General features: G+C 39.6%; 1 protein-coding gene across 3 annotated transcripts in view; it reads left to right on the top strand.

The window, feature by feature from the left end:
• DNAH11 (dynein axonemal heavy chain 11) overlaps positions 1 to 25,016 on the top strand; it is a 321,971-nt gene that overhangs the window by 290,783 nt on the left and 6,172 nt on the right. For all 3 annotated transcript variants that reach the window (XM_061586939.1, XM_061586940.1, XM_061586942.1), the window contains 8 exons: positions 1,618 to 1,766; positions 3,037 to 3,164; positions 4,850 to 5,077; positions 7,023 to 7,214; positions 15,181 to 15,300; positions 19,983 to 20,225; positions 21,692 to 21,874; positions 21,961 to 22,076. In XM_061586939.1, coding sequence (XP_061442923.1) covers positions 1,618 to 1,766; positions 3,037 to 3,164; positions 4,850 to 5,077; positions 7,023 to 7,214; positions 15,181 to 15,300; positions 19,983 to 20,225; positions 21,692 to 21,874; positions 21,961 to 22,076 — 1,359 coding nt within the window. The remainder of the gene's footprint in view (positions 1 to 1,617; positions 1,767 to 3,036; positions 3,165 to 4,849; positions 5,078 to 7,022; positions 7,215 to 15,180; positions 15,301 to 19,982; positions 20,226 to 21,691; positions 21,875 to 21,960; positions 22,077 to 25,016) is intronic.

The raw sequence follows: 25,016 nt of genomic DNA, 5'->3' as shown, positions 1-25,016 counted from the left end.
GATTTAGTGATTTGTAAGCCATTCTGGGAGACTTTTTTTTTTTGCTAAAGAGCAATGTTAAATAATTATTTAAATACATAAATATCCAGCCACTTGTCTCACAGAAGTGTCAATTCTATCACACCATTGCAGTCCCTCTTTTTTACTGTTTGCAGTGATGTGATTAAATCCACACACTGAATAGAAGATCCACAAGGCAAGTGATACATATGAAGGGATTATTACATAGGGACAGTATTCATGCAGTCTGCACTTAAAGTACCAATACAATCAGTCATCCATTGATGTGTATTAGTCCTTAGGATAGTGAATCCTGGTTATTATAGAAAACACATTTCATGGGTCAGGATGTTTTGCTGTCAGGCCAACCAACAGAACTTAGCTCAGCTTCTCATGTTTTCTGCGAAGTGACAGAGTAAAATATATCTGAAAAGATATTTAGGAGATTTGAGAAAATGACTCTTGGGACCTAGAAAAACTGATGAAGCACAAAGGTTGATGATGTATGCATCAACCAGGTCTCTCCCATCAGCCTTATCTTTAACTCACAACTGCTTCCCCCTTTCCAATGGCTAGATTTCCCCAGCTTTTACACATATAGGCCCAGTTCAGACATAATGCTAAATCATGGTTTAACTCAAAAAGCCTGCTTCAGCTTCAGGCTTGATCATGTTACCCTTCTTCCTTTTCCAGGACACATCAGAGAAGGAAATCAGAAACATCTGTTTCCAGGTTTAAACTAACCACAGCCTGTCCTTGCATCTGGCATGTTCATAGTATGGCTTATTGAAACAAGCCAAGATTGAATGGCAGTTTCCATTCCTGGCTTGTTCCAATGAAATCAACCATAAACTAACCATAGTTCCTAACAGGAAGTGGCAGTGAAACTAGGAAATTGATATTTTCAATTTCTTTCCTCTATTGTGCACCAGAAAAGGAGAGGAGGAGAACTCAAGCCCTAGGCTTGAAAAGGAACATTCGCATATCACTAAACTGTGATTAGCATTAACATCCAAACCAGGTCATACTGTTCTACCCAGAGATATGTACTCACACTTAGGCTGCATTTGCTAAGCCAAAAAGTATGGTTTAAACCATACTGTGCAAAAACTATTTGCTGCTGCATACAACCCAGGTGCTCCCACTTCTTTCTTCCCTTCTGCAAGAGAGGAAACACATGATAAAACAGCTGATACAGTATTGTCTCTGAATCAAAGTTCATGATTTGTTCCACCCAAACAGACCATGATCACTAGCCAACTTGAAGCCATGCACCAATCTGCACACATCTGAGTGTGCACATATTGGCATCCTGTTCCACTTCCCTTTGATGTGATCCCCCTACTTACAATTTTGTGGTAATTCCAGATAATAAAACACCTTTGACTCAGTACTAGTTCTTAATGAAGTCCAAGACTGTGTATGCTAGACTCACCAGCCAGCCTTGCCCAATCTGGTACATTTTGGACCTTCAGCCCCAGCCAATGGTCAGGAATGATGGGAACTGTCATCCAAAGCATCTGGAGGGCACCAGTATGGGGAAGCATGCTCTAAATGTTAATGGGAGAAAGGGCAGCATAAATAATAATATTCATCATGTGTATTATGTTTCTGTAGAAGCTTTGTAGAGGAAAAGCTAGGTTCAAAGTATGTGGATGGCACAAGGATAGACTTGGCTAAATCCTATGAAGAAAGCAGTCCAACCACTCCGATATTTTTCATTCTTTCTCCTGGAATTGATCCTCTTAAAGATGTGGAGACACTTGGTAAGCATATTTTGTTGAATGGACATTATTTGGCTGGTTTTAAAATACGGATAGGTGAATTCACAACATTCTGAATCCTGCAGAATGTTCACATGTAATGCCAAACCATGAGTTAGTGCTACATGGACAAATTTCACTGAGCCCAAGCAAAGCATGTTATTGGGAAGTGTTGGAAAAGAACATGCATGCTTGATGGAGTGGGCCTTCATCTTGACATTCTACCCCCATAGGCATTTTGGGTAGGAATTCTGACACGGCTGTGGTAACAGGAAATCTCTCCAGTAGTTGTTAATGTTACTGATTTGCAAAGTCCACAGAGCTTTTCTTAATGTATAGGTTATGATTGGTGACAATGGGGGTTTATGCTTTGAGTTAGACAGAGCGGGAGTTGGTCTTTAATTAATGCATGTTAAGCTAACACAAAAAAAAGCCTACAAATAGTCATTATCAAGGAATAAAGCAGATTTAAATTTGGAATTGTTTTCCTCAACAAGAGTTAAGTTTAAAGATTTCCTCCTCTCTGCCCTAACCCTCCATTCACTATGGAAGGGTTGATAAAAAGTGTGAGGCTATTAACGCTGCAGTGTGAAGAAATTTTTAGATTGAACATTCCTCTGCTTGGTATAATGCAAGCTCTTTTGTGCTGTTTCTTACCTTTTGAGTAGATGAGGGCCAGAGGGCAATTTTCTCCATGCTCATGTAATCTTGTGCCCCCTGTGACTAAATAATGGTCATTATACAAACTATATTCAATTGTGTAAGAAACTGTCGCTTTGTACTTAGGATTACTATTCCCCACAGACTCTGCTGAGAATACCAGGTTAATACAGCTGTGACCTGACTGTGCTCAATTTAAACTCAGGCCTCACAAGGTGAGAGGCTTGCACATTTACCCACTGAACCAATCAGTTAAAAAACTGATGTGATAGCTACCACATGTTGCTCCCTTTTTTTATAAGGGAAATGGCTTGCACCCCCTGTAAGAGTTTATAAAGCTCGGTAACAATACCTAGCATCTATCAAAATGTCAAAAGGTTCGTTATCTTAAAACCAAGGGAGCAGATTTCTGTAGGGTTTTTTCCCTAATACCAGCTGTACGGCTGCTGTTGAGAGCTCGCAGTTTTGTTTGTTGAAATGGCGTTGAGTGACGAATTAATGTGTATTGTCTCAGTGATTGGTGAAATTAATGGGGCATTATCTTTTTTCTCCTCCATCCCCTTTCTCCTTTCCTTTTTTGTTCACCTTCCCACCCTTATTGCTCCACTTGCAGGCAAAAAACTTGACTTCACTATTGACTCTGGGAAATTTCATAATATCTCTTTGGGACAAGGGCAGGAGATTATTGCAGAGGAGGCATTAAAGAAAGCTGCCAAACATGGTCACTGGGTTATTCTGCAAGTAAGTGCAAAATGGCATGATTGATGTTCTTTATGTGCTCTGTCAAGTGGCTCACTCTGTACATACTTAACCTGTGAAATGTCTGCCAGTAACAAAAATCATCAGCAAGAATTCTGAGGAATTCTGAGGGAAGAAAACTTCACCTAGCATTAAAGAGTTATTTCTTCTCACCTATAATTACAGCAGATCAAGTGTTTCTTGGTATTTGTATACAAGTGTGTTATCGTAAGTTTCTGAAAAGACACAAAATGATGCCACCTTCTTTACTGCTGCTTGGTCCTTTCAGCTCTTCTGAAATGGGAATTGGGAGGTCATGTTTCATAAAAAAAAGTCTAAGAGGTTAGTTTTTTAATTGGAGAATATTCTGCCATCCCTCAGTGTACATTATGCAATGACCAATGAACTTGCATGAGGAAAGGTAGCTAATGATAGATGGCCTGTGTGTACTTGTACGCATGCATGTGTGCATAAAATCCACACGATTTTGGGAAGTTGTGCTCTGGAGAAAAGTGTCATGATCCATCCAGTTGCAGAGAAGCTCTGTACCTAGGGATGAAATCTGCGAATTGTCTGCTACCCTCTGCCATCTCCTACTAATACAGAGAATGAGAAGGCAGGAGAGGAGGCCCCTCCAGGCTGAATGCAGGGGCTTCAACAACAGCCTCCCCAGCAGGGCCAGACCACCTAGGAAGAAGAGGAACAGGAAGACAAGACACCACACCATGAGGAAAGCGACTTTAACATCTACACTCCATCTATTAGGCTTCTCTCCATCTATGATCCTGGCGTTGGGCTACTCCAAAGCCAAAGCTCATATTGCTCAAAGAATTTACGACATTGAGTTGCAAACTCATTTAACCCGAGCTGCAGCTTCTTCCTGCTCCGGCCTTAGATATAACACGCAACCATTTGCTCCGGCCTGCTATCTGTCTACTCTGACAATTCCTAAGTTTAGACTGGCATTCACTCTCGCAAAACTCAACATACTACCCTCTGCACTTTTGGAGGGCAGATTTAAGAAACTGCCATTAGCCACACGGGTATGTCCCTGCGACAACAGCACCGTGGAGTCGGTCGAACATGTTCTACTCCAATGCCCATTTTACCGAGACTCCCGAACTTCTCTAATCGCGCCTATTCTATTAGGAATTTCCACTAATAATGAAATTTTACAGACAGACTATTTGCTATCGGATTGCAACCCCTACGTATCAGTTAAGGTAGCCTACTTTTGTGCTGCCACCATCCGTTCTCGGAAGTTGTTAATAGCTCCTAAACCTACATAAGTTCTATTCATATTCAGGGTATAGCCCGCCTAAGCTGTTGAAGAACTTTGTTCTAAAATTAACGCCAAAGACATAATAAAACATCTCCTATTGCTAAACAAACAGTTCTGGGTGAGTTAATGATTTCAAAGTTTTACTAGTAAATATTGTTCATGTTGTATTTTAAAAGAAATTTTAACTTTCATTTCAAAGTTAACTTTTAATGCTAATTGTTGTCTGTATAAATGTTTTACTATTTGCTGGTCTATGACCGTAATAAACTGTGTTATTGTATTGTATTGATATTTAGAGTATTGCCTGTTTTTTTAATTTATGCAACTGCTTTGATAATATCATTTGGGTTAGGGTTGAAATAATAAATCTGGTCTTATAATTAAAGTGCTGCATCCTCTCAAACAGAACATACACCTTGTAGCCAAATGGCTGGGGACATTAGAGAAACTGCTGGAGGAATACAGCAAAGGAAGTCACTCAGACTACCGTGTCTTTATTAGTGCGGAACCAGCTCCAAGTCCTGAAGAACATGTCATACCTCAAGGGATATTAGAGAAGTCTATTAAAATTATTAATGAGCCCCCTGCCGGTCTGCTGGCAAATCTTCATGCTGCTCTCTACAATTTTGACCAGGTGAGGATAAGACGTGGACCAATAGTTCTACTTTGTTTCTTTCTAAGTTCTATGAAAAGCTTACCTTGCCAGAGCTAATTTTTTGAATCATGAGTTTTACTGTTCAGAAGTAATTCACAAATGGGAAAAGACCCTTTGGTCCTATAATGCATTTCCCCACTATCAGTTCATTGAGGTTTGTCATACTTAACCTACACACACCAGACTATGCCTACACATCACATTTCCTACATGTTGGGAGCCACTGGGGCAAAAACCAGAACTCTTAGCTCAGTGTGGGGTATGCCATAAATACTGAAGTTTAAAGTATATTCCAAGGCAGTGAAGAGTTCTCAGGCACTGGACTGGCCTTGCCCACCCAGGTTGGGCATTGGGCCCTCCTAGGCAGGAAGAACTTTCCCTGGCTAACAGTAGCTTTCCTGACTTTGATATGGTTTGTTTGTTCTTTGCTTTTGACTCCCACCATGACCTAGCTTGACCAATAACCCCACCACCAACACACACACACTCCTGCTCTGATCCTCGGACACAAATCCTGGTTCCCCCTCTAAGATCTGTCTGTGGCTCAACTCTGTTATCACCTTTCAGTGGGAAGTAAAACATTTTCTACTTCCTTAAATCACTACCGGTAGAAAAATCTGGTTGTCTTCAGTGAACAGCAGCAGGAGAAGGGCAAAATGGTGGGTTAAGGGCTAACTTCAGGATAAACCAAATTTATTTATTTATTCAATGAATGCCCCTCCTTTCTGTATATGACTGCAAAGGGTGCTAAGAACAGTGAAAATAAAAATACAGTAAATCAGTTAAAAATCTTATCGCCATTGATTGATTTTAAAAAACCAGATAAAACAAAACAAAAAAGATGTTGTTGCTGCATCACAGTATTCTTCTGTAATGTAACAGTAAATTAATTTGCAAATCTCTAAATTATTCTTAAAGATATATTTCACCTGATAAAGGTGACAAGTTTATTGGCTGTTTCCCTCAGCATAGTCTGATTGAAGCCAGTGGGACAGCTCTTGAACTAGAGGTTTTATTTTTCCTTGAGTCACTGAATGTTCAGCCCATATTTACAGTGAGTCCCCAGTCCATGAACTGATGACAATCACATATAGTGAACTTCATACAAGATAATGGACATCAGGCTTGCAGAGTTTATTTTGCTCCATTCCAGAGGCAGCTCACCTATTATATATTGTGGCCTGCCAGGTGTTTATTAGTGCCCCTGATTGTGCAGTCACAGGCACAAAGCAAAAACAGGTTTGTCAACCTTATGATAGGATAAACAGGAAGTTTATTAAACCACACATAGCTAATGCACTACATTCAGCTTTGTGGAAGCAAATTGTGAAAGCCTGATATACATGCCTTTTCTTACACAGACGATGGCAAAACAGGACCCCTTTGGGACTTCCAGTCACTTGCCTCGTTATTACTCAGCCCTCCTGATGCTGTCAGTACCAAAGGCTGCCCATCCACCTGGCGAGGCAAGGCTCTCTGCTACCCTTTCACCTCTTCTGTACCTTGCTGTGAGTTCCTTCCTCAGAGTGAAGCATTCTGGTTGAGGGGAAGAGGTGGCAGTGACAAGGAACCTACTAATGCCTTGTGGCCAATGTGGCTGGAAAACAAAAAACAAAGTAAGTGAGTGCTTAGAGGAGGAGGAATGGGGGCAGCAGGAGACAGACCAGGTAGCAGTAGTGAGAGGTGATGGCAACAGGAAGTGGGTATCTGCCTCAGGAGGTGCAGTCTCTTGCGCCCGCCCTGCAAGCCCATTAACTTTCACTTAAAACTTTCTGCTGAACTGAAAATATTAATAGATTCTGCATGGTGCCATTTACCTTTCAATGTCATTTATCCTCATAAGGAAATGAGAGCTGTAGATTCTAAGGCCTGTTGGTGATGTGATAGAATTAAATACTTTTTTCATATTTCATTGTTTTAACAGGATACACTTGAATTGTGTTCCCGGGAACAGGAGTTCAAAAGTATCTTCTTTTCTCTCTGCTACTTTCACACCTGTGTTGCTGGGAGGCTTAAGTTTGGACCTCAAGGATGGAATCGAAGATACCCTTTTAATGTTGGAGATCTCACAATCTGTGTCAATGTCCTCTACAATTATCTAGAAGCAAACACTAAGGTAAGAACTTGGAAACCAAGTGATTTCTTGCCAAGATGGGTAACAGTATTTTTTTTGTTTTTTGTTTCTTACTTTTAGAAGTGAACAAGATGAAATACATTTTCTTTAGTGAAATAGCTGAAATATACATCTGCTGTTGAGTTTACAAATTAAGCAGATCAAAGGTTTCTCACAGGAGATACTTAAATTTCATAACATAGGTTGAACTGGGTTCACGCTAGTGGGTTTCCATAAATAAATAAATAAATAAATAAATAAAAATGTCCTTCATTATGTTAACAAAAACAGTGGTTTACATGTGCATATATGCCAAATTCATTAGGCAGGTAATGAAGCATTTTGCACAACTGTAATTACACACAGCAGTCCTGACAGTTCATAACATTGCATTAATAATCACTACAATTAATTCTGATGATGGAAGCAATTTACAGCGCGTCACATGTATAAATAATGGTGCATTTCCTTCGTGTGTCATTATTATGTATTAAGGAGGCCACCTTGTTGTGACTTTCTCAGGAATGTTCCCCCTGAGTTCAAGTTTAAAACTAGATGAGTGGTTTACTCTGTTTGAGTTTGGTTGCCAATTGGAGGGTTTAAAACTGTTCAGGTGTTACCATTTATTAAACCAATTACACACATACATAATGAAGGTTAGCAGCCTCCTAAGGCGTAATAGGTTGTAACTTTCACTTATGTACATGTAATTGGTTTGGTAACTAAGCTATCCAGAATTCTTCCTCTAGCCTGGGAATTAGTTCTGTGCAACCTTAAAACTTGCTAACTTGCAACTATATATGATTTCACATACTACAATTTCTATATTTCCTTCTTCCAGATTAAAAAGAATACAACTGGATACTGTAAATTATTTTGTAAATGTTATATTATCGTCACAATTTCCATAAGTACTTCAAGTGGATTTGATACAAAACATTGCAAAGAATCTCTAAAACTAGGTGTTGGTGCAGAAGGAGCAATTTCCCTGCCCTTCCTTTTTGCTAGGAGACAAGTGGCTGCTTAGCTTGAATGGTCATTAATGTTCCCTTCCTCTCTGACTAAGCCAGCTAGACATGGTCAGGGATCTCACTCATCCAAACTGTTCTGCCTTCAATCCCAAACCCCTTGCGCTTAGTGGAGCAGCAGCCATACTTGGAGTGTGCCCATCTGGCCTGCCTTCTGGGGGGAAACTGAACAAAATGATGCACGCAAAGGCCTTCCACAAGTCCAGTGTGGGGAGAATACAAAGGATAATGGAGAAGAATGAAGCCATGAGGCATGTGCATAGTCCCCATTTACCTTTTTTCCCTTTCCACTTCGATAGGCTTAATTTAGTAAGACACAGTGATGAATGACATGATGGGGTACCACTGCTCACCTGACTTCAAGTCGGTTGTGTAGTTGCTCTTTAACGGAAGGTAGACGATGAGGGTTGAGGCGGTTGGTGTGGTACAAATGCACCAACAGGAGCACCAGATTGGCTCTGCCAGTGCCTTTGCACCATGCTGACCTTGCCCCTGCTCCTCTGCCTCCCAGTAAGCAGCAGTGACAGGACTGAGTGGAGGTCAGGTGAGCAGTGGTACCCCACCATCCTGTCCACTACTGCATATCCCTGGGTTCGCTCTAGGGTGACCAGATGCAAAACAGTTCTCCTGCTTCTTTAATAATTGTTCACACAAACTACACCTGCTTAAATTCCCTCTTCTACATAACTGTTAATGATCCAGGGGCCTTCTCCTTTTTTGCATCTGACTGCCTTCTTTCCCTCCCATATTTGGAAGGCTCTAGTTTGTTTGACCTGTTGTTATATTTTGTTTCCAAATCATTGGTATGAGACTACAGATAGTACGGGTAATGATTGTAAAACTGGTTTTACAAGCACAATCCTGTCTACGTAGGACTATGCCCCATTGAATTCAGTGGATATGGAATTGCAGCTTTAGTTTGCAATACTGTTCCAACTTGCTGCACTACCATAGCATATGAGAAGTACAAGGCAGTAAAAGACAAAAGTACTATCTTTTTTTCCTAATATACAATGTGCTTAATATGCATATAACAGAGTGGGTTACAAAACATGCTACTATAGCCTGCTAAATATAGTGCAATCCACTTTATAATGCATAATTTTGTGTAGCCCTAATGTGGCTGATGCACATCTTATCTATTAAACTTTTGTCTCTAATTACATAGCTGATTTCACATTGTGCATTTCCCTCTGTGTAGTTTTGCCCCTCAGGGAGTTTTGCTGCTTATTTTACAATAGGCCATGAGACCTCAAGATTCATGAGTGCACTTTCTCCACTCTTGATTGTTTGTTTCTGGAAGGCTGGAGAAGTTTAGGCTAAAGCAATCTACCTAATACAGTAGTCTTCTGCTTGTCCAAAACAGAGTCCAGCATCAGAGTCTTTCTAACTGAAGCTAATGACTGTATGAGTGGGGATTTTTTTTAACTGTAAATTGTCTGGATTAGGTGGTAATAGTATAAATAGGATTTAGTGTACTACAACTATAGGCAGTAGTATAAAGTGCTATAGAAAAGCTTGAATGTGGAAAGAAGAAACAGGATGTAATACAACCAGTTCATAAGCTTCAAGTCTCCAACCATTTAAAAGCCTTCTAAAATATTTATCCCAGTTGGTATCTGTCTTGGATTTGAATTGATTTCTTGTATGTGCTGTTGTGTTTAACAGTTTTTATAATTGTGTGGTTTTTAAAATTAGTTTTATACATGTAATTTATATTGTAAATTGCTCTGGGATGCCTTTTGGGAAGCGATTCATGAATGTAATAATAATATGGAAAAGAGAGGTAGCAATAAACATTGCTGTGTAAAATAAAGCTGAGGTGGCTTCTATTAGTATTAGCCCTTGTGAATTGATTTGCTGACCTAAGTTATTTCAACGTGCTAAATAGCAGCAATTAATAATAGTTTGTTCATGGATAAAGTATCTTTATCAAATAGGCTTACTTCAATTTATGAAAGTAGTCTAAGGTATCAACCTCCACTATCACATTAATACATTGTTTTTAAACAAAACACGGGGATTTCTGGCACATTTAAGCATAAAAATATGTAGCTTGGAAGCAAGACTTTGAAGTAATTTGTTGAATATACTTTTATAGAAATAGAATTGCATGATTTGTCTGCTCAGAATCTTTTTAAATCCAGAGTTCATACAATTTGGAAATTCCTGTCAATGCAGGGTATACATTTTATTGTTTTATGTCTGACACTTATCTTTTTAGGCATTGAGCATTGATGTTTTAATATTTTTTCACAATTTTTCATTCTGTCCATGGTGTCCCATCGTGATTTCTGATCATGTATTGAATGATAGTGTGGTTCTTTTTGGTCTCTTGATTACACAGATCTGTATGATTTCCAAATCCTTCTGTTCCAAAACAGAAAATTCATATGCCTCAGTAATCATTCTACCCAAGATTTGTCAGGGCACCCATACTTATGGATAATACCACTGGGAATGTAGGTAAAATGACAATTGATTGTTTTTACTGAATCACAGTTATTAAATAGCTGGAATGCCTACAAATCAGGTTCTGTCTCAAAGAAAGCACAGTAAGGAAAAGCAAATTCTAATTTTAGTCTTGAAATTTATCATGTAATAGTTGGTTTGAATCTTATGTCCAAATAATTTTGGACAACTAATTTTACTGCAGATTCAAAATTATTTGTCAGTCGGTTGTTGCTGTTGAGTCAACACAGATTAAAAACTGGGGCAGATTATAAAGCGGTCAATCTGTGAGCACCTTGAAAACAATGCAGGGATTACTAGAAGCCAATATGGATTTATCAAGAACAAATCCTGCCAGACTAATCTTATTTCATTTTTTGATTGGATAACTTCCCTGGTAGACTGTGAGAATGCTGTGGACATAATATATCTCAACGTCAGCAAAGCTTTTGACAAAGTGCCCCATGATATTCTGATTTGCAAGCTAGATAAATGGGGGCTGGGTGGAACAACTATCAGGTGGATCCACAGTTGGCTACAGAATTGTACTCAAGGAGTGCTTATCAATGGTTCCTTCTCAAACTGGAGGGAAATAACAAGAGGGGTACTGCAGGGCTCGGTCCTGGGTCCAGTGCTCTTCAACATTTTTATTAATGACTTGGATGAAGAGGTGCTGGGAATGCTTATCAAATTTGCAGATGATACACAATTGGGAGGGATAGCTAATACCTTGGAAGAGAAACAAAATTCAAAGGGATCTTGATAAACTGGAGCATTGGGCTGAAACAACATAATGAAATTTAACAGGAATAAGTGCAAAGTTGTACACCTAGGAAAAGAAACCAAATGCACAGTTATAAGATGGGGGTTACTTGGCTCAGCAATACTACATGTGAGAACGATCTTGGGACTGTTGTTGATAATAAGCTGAATATGAGCCAACAGTGCGATGTGGCTGCAAAAAAGGCAAATGCTATTTTAAGTTGCATTAACAGAAGTATAGTTTCCAAATCACGTGAAGTATTGGTACCCCTCTATTCAGCAGTGGTTAGGCTTCATCTTGAATACTGCATCCAGTTCTGGATACCACACTTTAAGAAGGGTGCAGAGAAACTGGAACAGGTTCAGAAGAGGGCAACAAGGATGATCAGGGGACTGGAAACAAAGCCCTATAAGGAGAAACTGAAAGAACTGGGCGTGTTTAGCCTTGAGAAGAGAGGACTGAGGAGAGATATGATAGCAGTGTTCAAGTACTTGAAAGGATGCCACGCAGAGGAGGGCCAAGATCTCTTCTCGATCGTCCCAGAGTGCAGGACCCGGAATAATGGGCTCAAGTTACAGAAAGCCAAATTTCAACTGAACATCAGGAAAAATTTCCTAACTGTTAAGAGCCATACAACAATGTAACCAATTACCTAGGGATGTGGTGGGTTCTCCAACACTGGAGGCCTTCAAGAGGGAGCTGGACAGCCAACTGTTGGGTATGCTTTAATTTGGATTCCTGTATTGAGCAGGGGGTTGGACTCAGTGGCCTTATAGGCCCCTTCCAACTCTATGATTCTATGACAAAATGCATTTTGATACTAATTGAGACCAATTTGCATCAAGTGCATTGTAGTAGCTATAGCTATTTTACTTGCTCTGCTCTGTCACATCATGCAATCTGTAAAGCCTGTAATTAAGTTTTTACTTGTACTGTTGGGAGGCAAAATACTGCCCCTGAGGGTGTAAAGGTTCCTGTCTGGAAAGCTTTGCCATAAACTATTACACTTCTGTAAACCAAGACTAGGGAAGAAAACTTGCTTTTTTAAAACATAGCATTGACTTTTTGAATAAAACATATCCTTGTCATTAATCACAAGCTAATGAACTTGCATTATGATCAGAGCCCTACAAAGAACCTAACTCTTAAGTAAGTAATTCTTAAGATGATAGAATGAGTATTTCTTCTATGCTTGCTGAAAACTGACAGTGTCTCTCAAAACAAAATAAGACTTTTGTCACTCTATTTTCTACTGAGAGGATATACAAAATATATCAATCAATACAAGTTAGTATTTCTCTGTAAACAGGTTTCAGTATGTTATTCCTTGACTTGTAAGAATTTTCATTTTATTAAGGGCCAGTAAAACAAAATATCTTTGTTTTATTGAGTTGCAGGGGTGTAGTCGTCCACTACAGGAGGTCTTAGACTCCTTTCTTTTTGGGAGCCAGATCCCAGCAGGGTCTCCAGCATCCTATGAGCTAATGAGCATGAAAGGGGAGTGTGTTAGTCACTGAGAAAAGTCCCAATGAGTGTCAATTGCAAGCAAGCTTTTATTTGTTCCTTTTTCAAAAAGCCAAGACAAGTTGTGGAGAATAAGTATTCTGTAATGCAGAAGAAGAGACAGTGAATCCTGATGATAGCATCCTATCTACATCATCAAGCAGTATTGTAGTAGCAGGTGATAATGGTGTAGACACTGAATTCAGTAATTCAAGTAATATTTCTGATGGTGAGAAAGGTCAGTTAAATGGTGACAGTGATAGAGAAGCAGAAAGCAGTATTCAAGCCTGACCAGATTATTCTATAATTTTAGTAGGTTGTATAATCTTAGTAAGGGGGCTTGGCTGTGACTATCATGAAGGGACCTTGCACTTCTGAATTTGCAGCTACACTGCTGCTGAGTTGGGCTGTTATGTTTCCTGCAGTGTCCATGTTCACACATCATGCTAAACCTGCCTCCCCCAACCTGGTGCCCTTCAGATGTTTTGGATTACTACTCCCATCAGCCCTCACCAAAATGTCCAATGGTAAGGGATTATGAGAGCTGTAGCCCAAAACACCTGGAGGGTTAGGGTTAGGGAAGACTGTGCTAAACGATGGTTCAGTGAGGTGAAATGTGCATAAGTTTGGTTTAGCAGCAAGGACTTGCAAGAAGAATAGGGCTTGTCCACTCCCCCTTCCCTTGAGTCCTGGAGGAAGACTTTGGAAGCTGCCACCACCACCAGGTTTCCCTTAAATTCAACTTGTTATGTTGTCCACACCAGGGATAGTGGTTTATCACTAAGGCTGCAAACCAATACACACTTACCTGGGAGTAAGTCCCACTGAACCCAATGGAGCTTACTTCTGAGTAGACATGTATTGGATTGTAGCCTAACTCTGGTTAATTTCAAAACAAACTAACTTTAAACCATGGGTTTTTTTTAAGGTGGATTGCTTAAACCAGTGGTCCCAAACATTTTCCCCATGGACCACTTGAAAATTACTGAGGGTCTTAATGTTTTTTCTGCCTGTTGTAGTAATCGTAATGCACTGTGGTAGATGCTATATGATTTTTAATTGTATTTTATTGCTTCTTTTATTTCTTATATATTGTATTTTATTTATTACCATTTGCATTCCATAAAATACAATATAAGACATAAAAGAAGTAATAAAAAAAGTTAAAAACCAAAATGAACATTTAATGCAGAAATGGCATGACCCATTTGAATGGAGCTCGTGGACCACAGTTTGGGAACCCCTAGCTAACAAACCAGAGTTGGTAATAAACCACAATCCCTGGTAAGAACAACAAAACAAACAAGCTGACTTTAAGAAAAACTGAAAAAATATCTTCCAAAATCAGAGCATGCAAGCCTAAGACTCATGCAGGTCTTTCCTGTTCATGCACATTTTGCTATACTGTTGAACAAATATGGTCAGTGGTTTCATAGGAATCTATTGCTGCCAACCTTTTATCTGAGACAAGAAAGTTAAGAACAACACAGAATCTTGTAGCACCTTAAAAACTGACTGATTTATTATGGCATAAGCGTTTGTGGACCAGAGTCCATTTCATCAGATGTGTGGGTATGGAGGAGAGCAACATTGTAAGCAGTGGGTCCCAGTAGATGTGAAATGAAAAACTCTTTAAGTGAAAACCTTATCCCAGTCTGAATCTGTGTTGGAGTTGTTTTTTAAGATGTTTTATACATGTTTTTAGTATTTTATAGCCTGTTTGCCACCCTGGGCTCCTTTTGGGAGAAAGGGTGAGATAATAAATAAATAAATTACAGCAACAGTAGTTGATGGCAGCACAATCATCTCAGCTTTGCTGTATTCATTAACATCTGGAAAATGAAGCAATTGTCTCATTGCAAACCAAAGGGAATAGAACCAGGTGTCTTGAAAAGTTCTAATTCTTGTTGCATTTTACTGCCCTTTGCCTCACTGTCTACCATTTACTCACTGTTTACCATTTGTTTTTCATTGTGCCTGTGGGTATTTTATATCACATACACACACCTCTGCCAATGGCATCAGGATATGTCAGTGCTCCCATTAGGATTCTATTCTATACATGCACACCACCATAGTAATTGAAATCTCTTGGGGTAGTATGATGCTCTTTGTGCTGATGAAATCAGTGTCTTATTATGCCAGACCTATTCCAGGCAACTTTGGTTTGTCCTCTTAGAAAGCTAGCTGGTTCTTTAATTATACATTCCATTCTATTCCATAGGTTCCATGGGAAGATTTGCGTTATCTCTTTGGCGAAATTATGTATGGTGGGCACATTACTGATGACTGGGACCGCAGACTCTGCCACACATATTTAGAAGAATTTATGAGCCCTTCTCTGGTAATAATTATTGATTTTGGGGGAGGACATCATAAATAGAAAATATTGTTTCCAAGCTTTAGTACCGTGAAGTTATTTATGTTGCACTGGCTATAAAAAAAATCTTGTTATTTTCTAAAGTTTTAAAAGGTAATCTGACACCAGAAAATATACTGTAGGAAGTGAATTAGCAGCCACTATAATTGCACAATAGTAGGAATAAAAGTTCTTCATTGAGAGAGAGGTAGCGGTCATTGATGTGAAGTGCATCAGCCAGGTTAAAAAAATAAAAAAAGCAAACTCTGTCGCTCCTTTTTGGCTTGGCCAGCACCACTTACATGTCAGCAAGTATGCTCTGATGATGGCTTGCAACAGTTTTGGGAAACAGTGAGAGAGGAAATATTCTGAAAGTTTCTTTTCTCGTTGTTTCCCAAAACTGTTGCAAGCTATCATCAGAGCATTCTTACTGACATGTATGAGTTTAGTCATGTTTTATTTGAATTATAGTATTGCAGTCAAACTGTTTATCATTACATGTAATAGCATGTGTGCTGTGCAATTTTAAACCAGTAATGATTAGCTTGGACCAATCTTAGTTTAGTTTTAGGCCCTTCTCACAAGTAATTCTCAAGTCATGTTTTTTATTTCTACATTTCTAACTTCAGTGTAAAACTGACATTGGCTAGAATGTCCCTCCAGACTGAAAATGGGTAATGTGCTAAAAAGATTGTTACATAGACGATGGGTTCGAACTACTAAGTTTAAATTACAAGAAAAGGGACTTAGACTAAACATTGGGAATAACGTTTAGATAGCATGAACTGTTCATCAGTGAACACACTGCCCCAGAAGGTGGCAGACTCTTATTTGTTAGAGGTGTTTAAGCAGAGGGTGTGTTGCCACCTATTAAAGATGCTGTAGCACTAGATTTCTGGCATTGGCAAGCTGTTGGTCCTTTGAGGTCCTTTCCAGTTATGAAACTCTTCCCCTTGCATTAGCAGCATTGCATTATACAGCCACAAGAGTGGCTGTATACTATAGCCAGCATGGATTTTACACATTCCTCCATATTAAATTGAAAATGCCCCCCATACCCCTCTGCTGCTTCCCATAAGCTTCTTTCAAAACAAAATCTTACAAAACTTATTGTCCTGAACTCAGAAACGCTTGCTTAACAACCATCTACGCTTTCATGGAGATACACAAAGCATTCAGAAAGAATCTAAAGTTCAAAGTGTAAAATAAGAGGGGGGAAATCCAGAGCCCTGTTGGACTTTTTTCTGTCAGTGGTCTCATAATTTGTTAAGTTAATTAAAAATCAGCCATGTTCAAATAATACTGTTACTGACCTTGTCCCATACTCTGACCTTCATCTTCTGCAGTTTAAAAGTTTTAAAAATGCATGGCTGATTTTTAATTAATTTAAGAAATTTAACATTGGAGTCTATGATTGCGCAAATTCTTCCAAGCTACACAGGAAGTGGATTGGACTCTGAAAGACCAAGCCAAATTGTGTTTGCATTTTTACAAATGTGTAGGGCAGTACAAAATCTTAGAGAGGTCAGGTCTCCTGCTACCCTGGTGCATTCATTAGCTGCCCAATTTCCCTGTTTTTTAAGATTGGATAGAAATATTTGTTGGCCTATAGGCACATTCTTAAATCGCAAGGGTTTTTTGCCTATTAGTGAATTAACAACATTGGCAAGTGATACATCCTGGTCTAAAAGCCACACCACAGTCTTAAGTGCATTTACAAGTAAACACTGTTGGTTTCAGTGGAATTTATTTCTAGGTAAATGTACTTGGGGTTGCAGCACAAAGGTGTAATCTAAGCCAGAATCATGTCTACACAATGTCTTCCGTTTCACTGGGGTTTGAGAATGCCAAAATGGAATAGAATGCAACCCACCCATTCTATATTTTGCAAAAGTTAGCAATTTATCTAGAGGAAGTTGGGGATAGTAAGGGAAGCATCAAAACATCATTTCTGGTATGGAATATAGATAGCCCTTGAGGACATTCCATTTTCACCCATTGATGCCATAGTTGGAAGTGCAGTGGTTTGAAGTGAAGCGAGTTTGCTTGCATCTATTCACTCTCTAATGAGTAGGTTTTCATATGTCACAAAGCCGCATTCAGTTTAACACAATTGGAAGTCAATTGGAAGGCCCAGGAGTGAGTTACCATGGAGATGGGAAGGATAAACACTACTGTACTTCTGACCTCCATGGAAGCTGATTTCTCTAAATGACAGCTAAGGTCAAGGGGGCATTTGGGAAGCTTATTCCATTGGTACCTCAACATCAAGCCCCTGGATAAGAATCACTATTTCTAGACCAGGCAGTCCATTAACCTTCAGAAGCCTGAACTTTCATTCAAATATGTGTCAGATATAGGTACAAACCCTGAAAGAAATGGCTGGAATTACATACTCTTAGTTAACCAACCCTGGGTGCAAGTCTACTTCAATAATCAGAAATAAAATAATGTATTTCCCTTCAATTGGACAATGGTCTCTCTCACCGACCCGCCCCCCAAAAAGTAAACCAAAAGAAACAAAAATTCCTTCAGTGACAGACAAGTAAAGAATGCTCAACAGATATACCATGTTTGTCTCAGTTGCTTCACTGGGATTTGGCATGTGTTGTCTTTATTTGCATTGGTTATCAGGTTAAAGTTGCATTTAGGTATTAAGGTAATCAATACAGCGTGCACTGAATGTAGCACTGAAATGTTCAATATATATGGGATGAAACATGTCTTTGGCTAAAGAACAACCTACTTTTTAAATGATTGATGGCTAGATGGAAAGGCAAAATATTTAACCCTGAAATTCTAAGGGGAAGTTGCAAAGGTGGTAGAACTGCCTTATCTTAAGCCCTGCTGGGCTCAAGTGGACCAGGCAGAAGTGAGGGTGAATGCCTTACTCAGAACTGTAGGATTGAACCCTAAATAAATAAAATATAAGCCACTCTAGGATCCTAATCACGGTAAATATTGAATACTTACACAAGCTGTGAATTGACCATGAGGAAAATACCTTCTTTTCAAAATATTAGAATATACAGATTCAAAACTGAAGGAATTTCTACTAGTTTTTTTTTTAAAAAAAAACAAGCAAACCCCAGACCCAGAAATGTAGGATTGAATGTTTTCCCTTTTATAAGTCTCCCCCCCCATGCACTCTTGTTAGGGATATGAAAGTAAGATTGAGGAAGTGTTACTTGTGCAAGGCCATTCAGTAAAGGCAGACAGATTTTTTTTTATTACTGCAGAAAACATTGGTGTTTCTGTAGCGCTCTGCGTGTGTAGGTGAGACGTGGTATGAATCCAAGAGCCGTTTAGAATAGGAATAAGACAGGCCAGGCAAGTTTCATGTAAGAGTCTTTACTAGGCAAAGACATTAGAGACATCTTCCTCCATTGACAATTCTTCCCCCACACCCGAGATCCTGCCAGTTCCCAGCTTATCACACACTCAGCTAGCCACACTGACCTTGATTGTCTGGAACTCTGTTCTCACAGTTTAACCCTTCTGCTTCAGGTTTCTCTCTCTCTGCTAAAAACCTTGTCTGTGAGTCTCACAACCTGCGTCACTGACCAACAGTTTCTGCACAGCAAACACATAACATGAGCATGTCTTTATGAAACCTGATTGGGCCAGGGTCTTTTTATAGCCATGAAAAAAATAATTTCCCTATTTATATGGCAGAGTAGGGTTTGGAAGTGTCTACAAGTGCCTGCTTAACAAAGGTGTTTATTTTCAGCGGTTTGAGTTCACTCCTTCCATAAGCAAACTTGGGTGGTTGTGTGCCAACAGGATTGGAGCCTGACAAACAAGAGAGGTATTGGCATGCTCTGGGGTTCCAAAGGATGCAGAAGTACTAAAGGCAACCCCTTCTTAAAATGGGGGGGGGGAAGAGTAGAATGCTTCTGTTCAGGGTTCCAGCTACTCCATTCCATTTCTCTACCCCCTACTTCCATCTGTTAGCCATCATTCTGTGCCCACTGAATATGCTTAGTCCTTATTGGGCTGTTTTAGATTTTCCCCTCCATTTTGGGGTGGGGGTGAGGTGGATACATTTGTGCCCAGTCCCAGCTACTTTAAAATCTTTTCTTTCTTTCTCCATTGATTTCTATGGACAGTTCCCATTTCATCCCTGGGGATATTATCAAATTCCCAGTGTGAACTAGCAAATTATCTTATGTCTGTATCTTTTCCTTCACCCCCTTTCAAGCCACTCTGTTCCATTCTCCCTCCCAGTTGTCATTCCCTGCCCCCTCTCCAATCAGTATTCCATGGCCATTAAGTCCTCACTGGGCTGTTCGGGAGGGTCTCTCTCCATTACGTATTTCCCCCTAAAGGTTATTTTTACCCATGCAAACTTCTGAATTATGCCAAGTATGCTGATTGCTCCCTCTTGTGTGTAGGTGGTACAGTTTTGCACAAACACAGAAGAACTTGAATTAGAAACTTGAAGGCAAGTTACAATGAATGTGGCATGGAGAAAGGGGTGGGGGAAGAGTTACGATACATTATTTTGCAAATAGGGCTCAAACGTGTCATTTATTTCTTCATCTACAGCTGTAATAAGTGGTATGTCCCTTGAATGAATAACAGTTAAACATATCTTGAGCTTTTAGGGACGATTGCCTGAAAGCTGCAAAATAAAATAATGAAAATATTTTTTCCCCTAACTACAGCTTGAAGGTGACTTTGCATTGGCTCCAGGGTTCCTTGCTCCTCCCAATTTGGATTACACAGGATACCACAAGTATATAGATGAAATGCTACCACTGGAAAGCCCAGTACTGTATGGTCTTCACCCTAATGCCGAGATAGATTTCTTGACTGTTCTGTCAGATAATCTTTTCAAAACTCTCTTGGAAATGCAACCAAGAAATCTCCTTGCTGGAGAGGTAACAGGACAGTCAGTAGAAGAAAAGGTGAGATGATGGTGTTCGGCAGAAACTTTGCTCCATAAGTTTATTTCCACATTAATACATAGTTTGCTATAATAGGAAGCTTGAATGAATCATTGGGCAAAACCTTTATGGTCATAAAGAACATATGGCACTCTGTGATCCCACCCCACCCCCAATGGATTCTTAAGGATTTAAAAAGCCAAAAAGAGAAAATTCAACACTGACAGTACATTGGCCATTAGTGTTTATATAGCTCATTTTTAGTTGGAATGCCTGTCTTACCAGAAGGGTTGGTACTTTGTTGGTGGTGGTGTGGCCTTGTCCTCTTCAGAGGACCAGCATGACAATTTTCAAGGTGAGAAAGACAAGATTTTATCCCTGTTTCGCACATTCCCCAGGATTCGCACCTTCCTTGTACAGTAAAGCAATCTTTCCACTCTGACATTAGCACTTAATCATTTATGTGAATTAGATGCTCCCCAAGAACATGAACGTGTGTAGTAGGGGGAAAATATGCATACTTTGTGATGCCTTGGCTATGCTTCTACAGAAGTGCAGAATAATGCACACTTGAAGCCTGATATATGTTCACATCAACAAAAAAATCACCTTTTCACAAAGCAAGGAAACACTCCTATTTAACGTAACTGGAGAAGGAGCTTGTCCTTTTGCAAACCCCGTTTTGGCTAGTAGGGAGGTCCATCAGCTTCTTTGGTTTGACATCAATACCACATTGCAGAGTAATTAAGAGGGCATGAGCAATATGTGAATTATAAATTAAACTGAAGACAAACGAGCCTTGCAGCATTGAAACTGGATGATTTAATCCTGTTTCTATTTTTTAGCTTGTTCTCTCCCTTCTAAGTGCAGAACTGCCACTTTTACAAGTGTCACATGTTTGTTCTGCACTTGCAAGGAATCAATGTTTCAGTGTCACAGCATCTACCAAAACTCTCTGTCTATTAATACTGGGTGCCTTCCCTGTATTGTTTTGGTACCTGCTAAAACTTTGTTTTGGCAAGACTACCCACATGTAATTTTAGCATGTTTATTATTGTAACTCTGATGAGGTTTATTTATATTTCTATGAATTTTATGTGAATTTGTTTTTACTATTTGATTTTTTTTGTATTTTTAATATTTTATCATTTTATGTAAACTACTTAGAGGTTTTTGTTAATTAAGCAGTATATAAATCTTGCAATAAAATAAAATAAAATAATCTGCTGCCTCCCATCAGGCAGCATCAACTGCCTGTTCTACAGAAAGGCATATAAAACTACTTCTGTCCAGCATCATAGATGGAGTCAGTTGATGTGGATAAGGATCTGGGGGTTAGGGCATTAATTCACACTACCAGCAGAATGTTAAACAAGCATGTGTTCCAACAAAAAAAGTGGCTTGTAGGGCACATGCTAGAGGGACTCTCAAGAGAATGTGTACATGGCTGTGCAACTCCTGATTTTATTTTGTATTCATGTGTTAAGGTGAAGAACATCCTGGATGAAATTTTGGAGAAGCTGCCAGAAGAGTTTAACATGGCTGAAATAATGCAAAAGTCTGCTTTACGGAATCCTTATATACTTGTTTGTTTTCAAGAATGTGAGAGGATGAACATTCTCATTCGAGAGATACAGAACTCACTTAAACAACTGGACCTTGGTCTCAAAGTAAGAGAAATATATTTATTACAAAAGAGTATTAAAAATGTCTTGTATTTTGAATATTTGAATATATCTTTTCTCCAAATACCTAGGGCGAGCTCACATTTTCTCTTACCATGGAAGCTTTGCAGTCATCACTGTTTTATGACCTGGTGCCAGATGCATGGACCAAATTGGCTTATCCATCCACTTACAGCCTTGCACAATGGTATGCTCAACCAGTCACTTTTAGCTATCTTATACATAATAGGAATCACAACAAGAATTACAAAATGCTTAACACACAACTATAGTAGTATGATTTTATTATATATTATATCATATATTATATTATATATTAGTATTGATTTTGCATAGCACAGTGTCATAGCCAGAGTCGTGTAGTGGTTAGAGTGTCAGACTATGACCTGAGAGGCCAGTGTTCAAATCCCCAATCTTCTATGAAGCTCACTGGGAGACCTTGGGCCAGTTGCTATCTCTTAGCCTAACCTACCTCACAGGGTTGTTGTGAGGATAAAATTGGAAGGGAAGAACCATGCTTGTATCACCAACATGTGCTCCTTGAAGTAAAGTGAGATATAAATATAGCAGTAGCAATAATAATAGGGTTTTTTATGTCAATCACTTATGTCCCAGGATTTAAGAGAGGAAGAAGAGGGCGAGCCTCCAAGCTTTTCTGAAAATGCATCTAAAGCAGAGACAGGGAACCCATGTCCCTCCAACTATTCAAAGATGGCATACTAGGTAGATAAGTAATTAAGGCTGCAATCCAATAATGTCTACTCAGAAGTAAGCTCAATTGGGTTCAATGGAACCTACTCCCAGATAAGTGTGTATTGGACTGCAGCCTAAATGGGGCAACAATGTATCATTTGTTTCAGTATTTTCAATTAGACACACCACCAATTGTTGAGAATTAACAATTAGATTAGAATTAGAATTAGATTAACTAAGCACATAGAAGAACAAGCCTTGCTGAAGCAGAGCCAGCATGGCTTCTGCAAGGGAAAGTCCTGTCTCAGTAACCTATTAGAATTCTTTGAGAGTGTCAACAAGCATATAGAGGTGATCCAGTGGACATAGTGTACTTAGACTTTCAAAAAGCATTTGATAAGGTACCTCACCAAAGGCTTCTGAGGAAGCTTAGCAGTCATGGAATAAGAGGAGAGGTCCTCTTGTGGATAAGGAATTGGTTAAGAAGCAGAAAGCAGAGAGTAGGAATAAACGGACAGTTCTCCCAATGGAGGGCTGTAGAAAGTGGAGTCCCTCAAGGATCGGTATTGGGACCTGTACTTTTCAACTTGTTCATTAATGACCTAGAATTAGGAGTGAGCAGTGAAGTGGCCAAGTTTGCTGACGACACTAAATTGTTCAGGGTTGTTAAAACAAAAAGGGATTGCGAAGAGCTCCAAAAAGATCTCTCCAAACTGAGTGAATGGGCGGAAAAATGGCAAATGCAATTCAATATAAACAAGTGTAAAATTATGCATATTGGAGCAAAAAATCTTAATTTCACATATACGCTCATGGGGTCTGAACTGGCGGTGACCGACCAGGAGAGAGACCTCGGGGTTGTGGTGGACAGCACGATGAAAATGTCGACCCAGTGTGCGGCAGCTGTGAAAAAGGCAAATTCCATGCTAGCAATAATTAGGAAAGGTATTGAAAATAAAACAGCTGATATCATAATGCCGTTGTATAAATCTATGGTGCGGCCGCATTTGGAATGCTGTGTACAGTTCTGGTCGCCTCATCTCAGAAAGGATATTATAGAGTTGGAAAAGGTTCAGAAGAGGGCAACCAGAATGATCAAGGGGATGCAGCGACTCCCTTACGAGGAAAGGTTGCAGCATTTGGGGCTTTTTAGTTTAGAGAAAAGGCGGGTCAGAGGAGACATGATAGAAGTGTATAAAATTATGCATGGCATTGAGAAAGTGGATAGAGAAAAGTTCTTCTCCCTCTCTCATAATACTAGAACTCGTGGACATTCAAAGAAGCTGAATGTTGGAAGATTCAGGACAGACAAAAGGAAGTACTTCTTTACTCAGCGCATAGTTAAACTATGGAATTTGCTCCCACAAGATGCAGTAATGGCCACCAGCTTGGATGGCTTTAAAAGAAGATTAGACAAATTCATGGAGGACAGGGCTATCAATGGCTACTAGCCATGATGGCTGTGCTCTGCCACCCTAGTCAGAGGCAGCATGCTTCTGAAAACCAGTTGCCGGAAGCCTCAGGAGGGGAGAGTGTTCTTGCACTCGGGTCCTGCTTGCGGGCTTCCCCCAGGCACCTGGTTGGCCACTGTGAGAACAGGATGCTGGACTAGATGGGCCACTGGCCTGATCCAGCAGGCTCTTCTTATGTTCTTATGAGAAAGAGTGGTCCCTTACGAGAAGTAACAAAATGAAAACCTAATTTTAACAGAGCAAAAACAACAACTTTTGAATAAAACTTATTATGACCCTGGAAACATCTAGAAATAGTTATTGTTGGACTCCAATGCCTCCATCAATTCCAGCCAGCATAGCCAATTGTCAGGGACAATAAAAATTGTAGTCAGCAATTCCTGGAAGGGCACAGGTTCCCTACCCAAATATAAAGCCATTGCCCTATGACATTATAACCAAATGTCACTATTCTTCATTCAGCAATCCAGCTGACGGAGAAACTATACATACTTGCTTCAGAGATACCTAAGGAGGATAAAATTATCCTCCTGGGCGATTTCAGTGCAACAGTTGGGCGTGATTTTGATTTATGGCCAGAAACCATTGGGAAAGAAGGAGTTGGCAATAGCAACCTCAATGGAATTCTGCTTCTGACTAAATGTGCAGAGCATAATCTTGTTATTACAAACACACTCTTTCACCAGAAAGATAAATTTAAAACATCATGGAAGCACCCTCGGTCGAAGCACTGGCATCTCCTGGATTATGTAATTGTCCATACCAGAGATTGTCATGATCTACTCCTCACCAGGGCTATGATGAGCGCCAATGACTGCTGGACAGACACAGATTAATTTGATCCGCTATGGCCATTAATATTGTTCCTCAATGTAGGCTCCAAAGAAGAAAACCAAGGAGTAAAATGAACATCCACGCCCTTCAAGATCTTATTAAGCGAGCTTGCTTTCAAACAACTCTCA

Source organism: Rhineura floridana, chromosome 10 (genome assembly GCF_030035675.1).
Source record: "Rhineura floridana isolate rRhiFlo1 chromosome 10, rRhiFlo1.hap2, whole genome shotgun sequence".
In the NCBI taxonomy this organism is placed as follows: domain Eukaryota; kingdom Metazoa; phylum Chordata; class Lepidosauria; order Squamata; family Rhineuridae; genus Rhineura; species Rhineura floridana.
The sequence above is the reverse complement of the archived record's forward strand: the minus strand, read 5'-3'. Positions and strand labels throughout refer to the sequence as shown.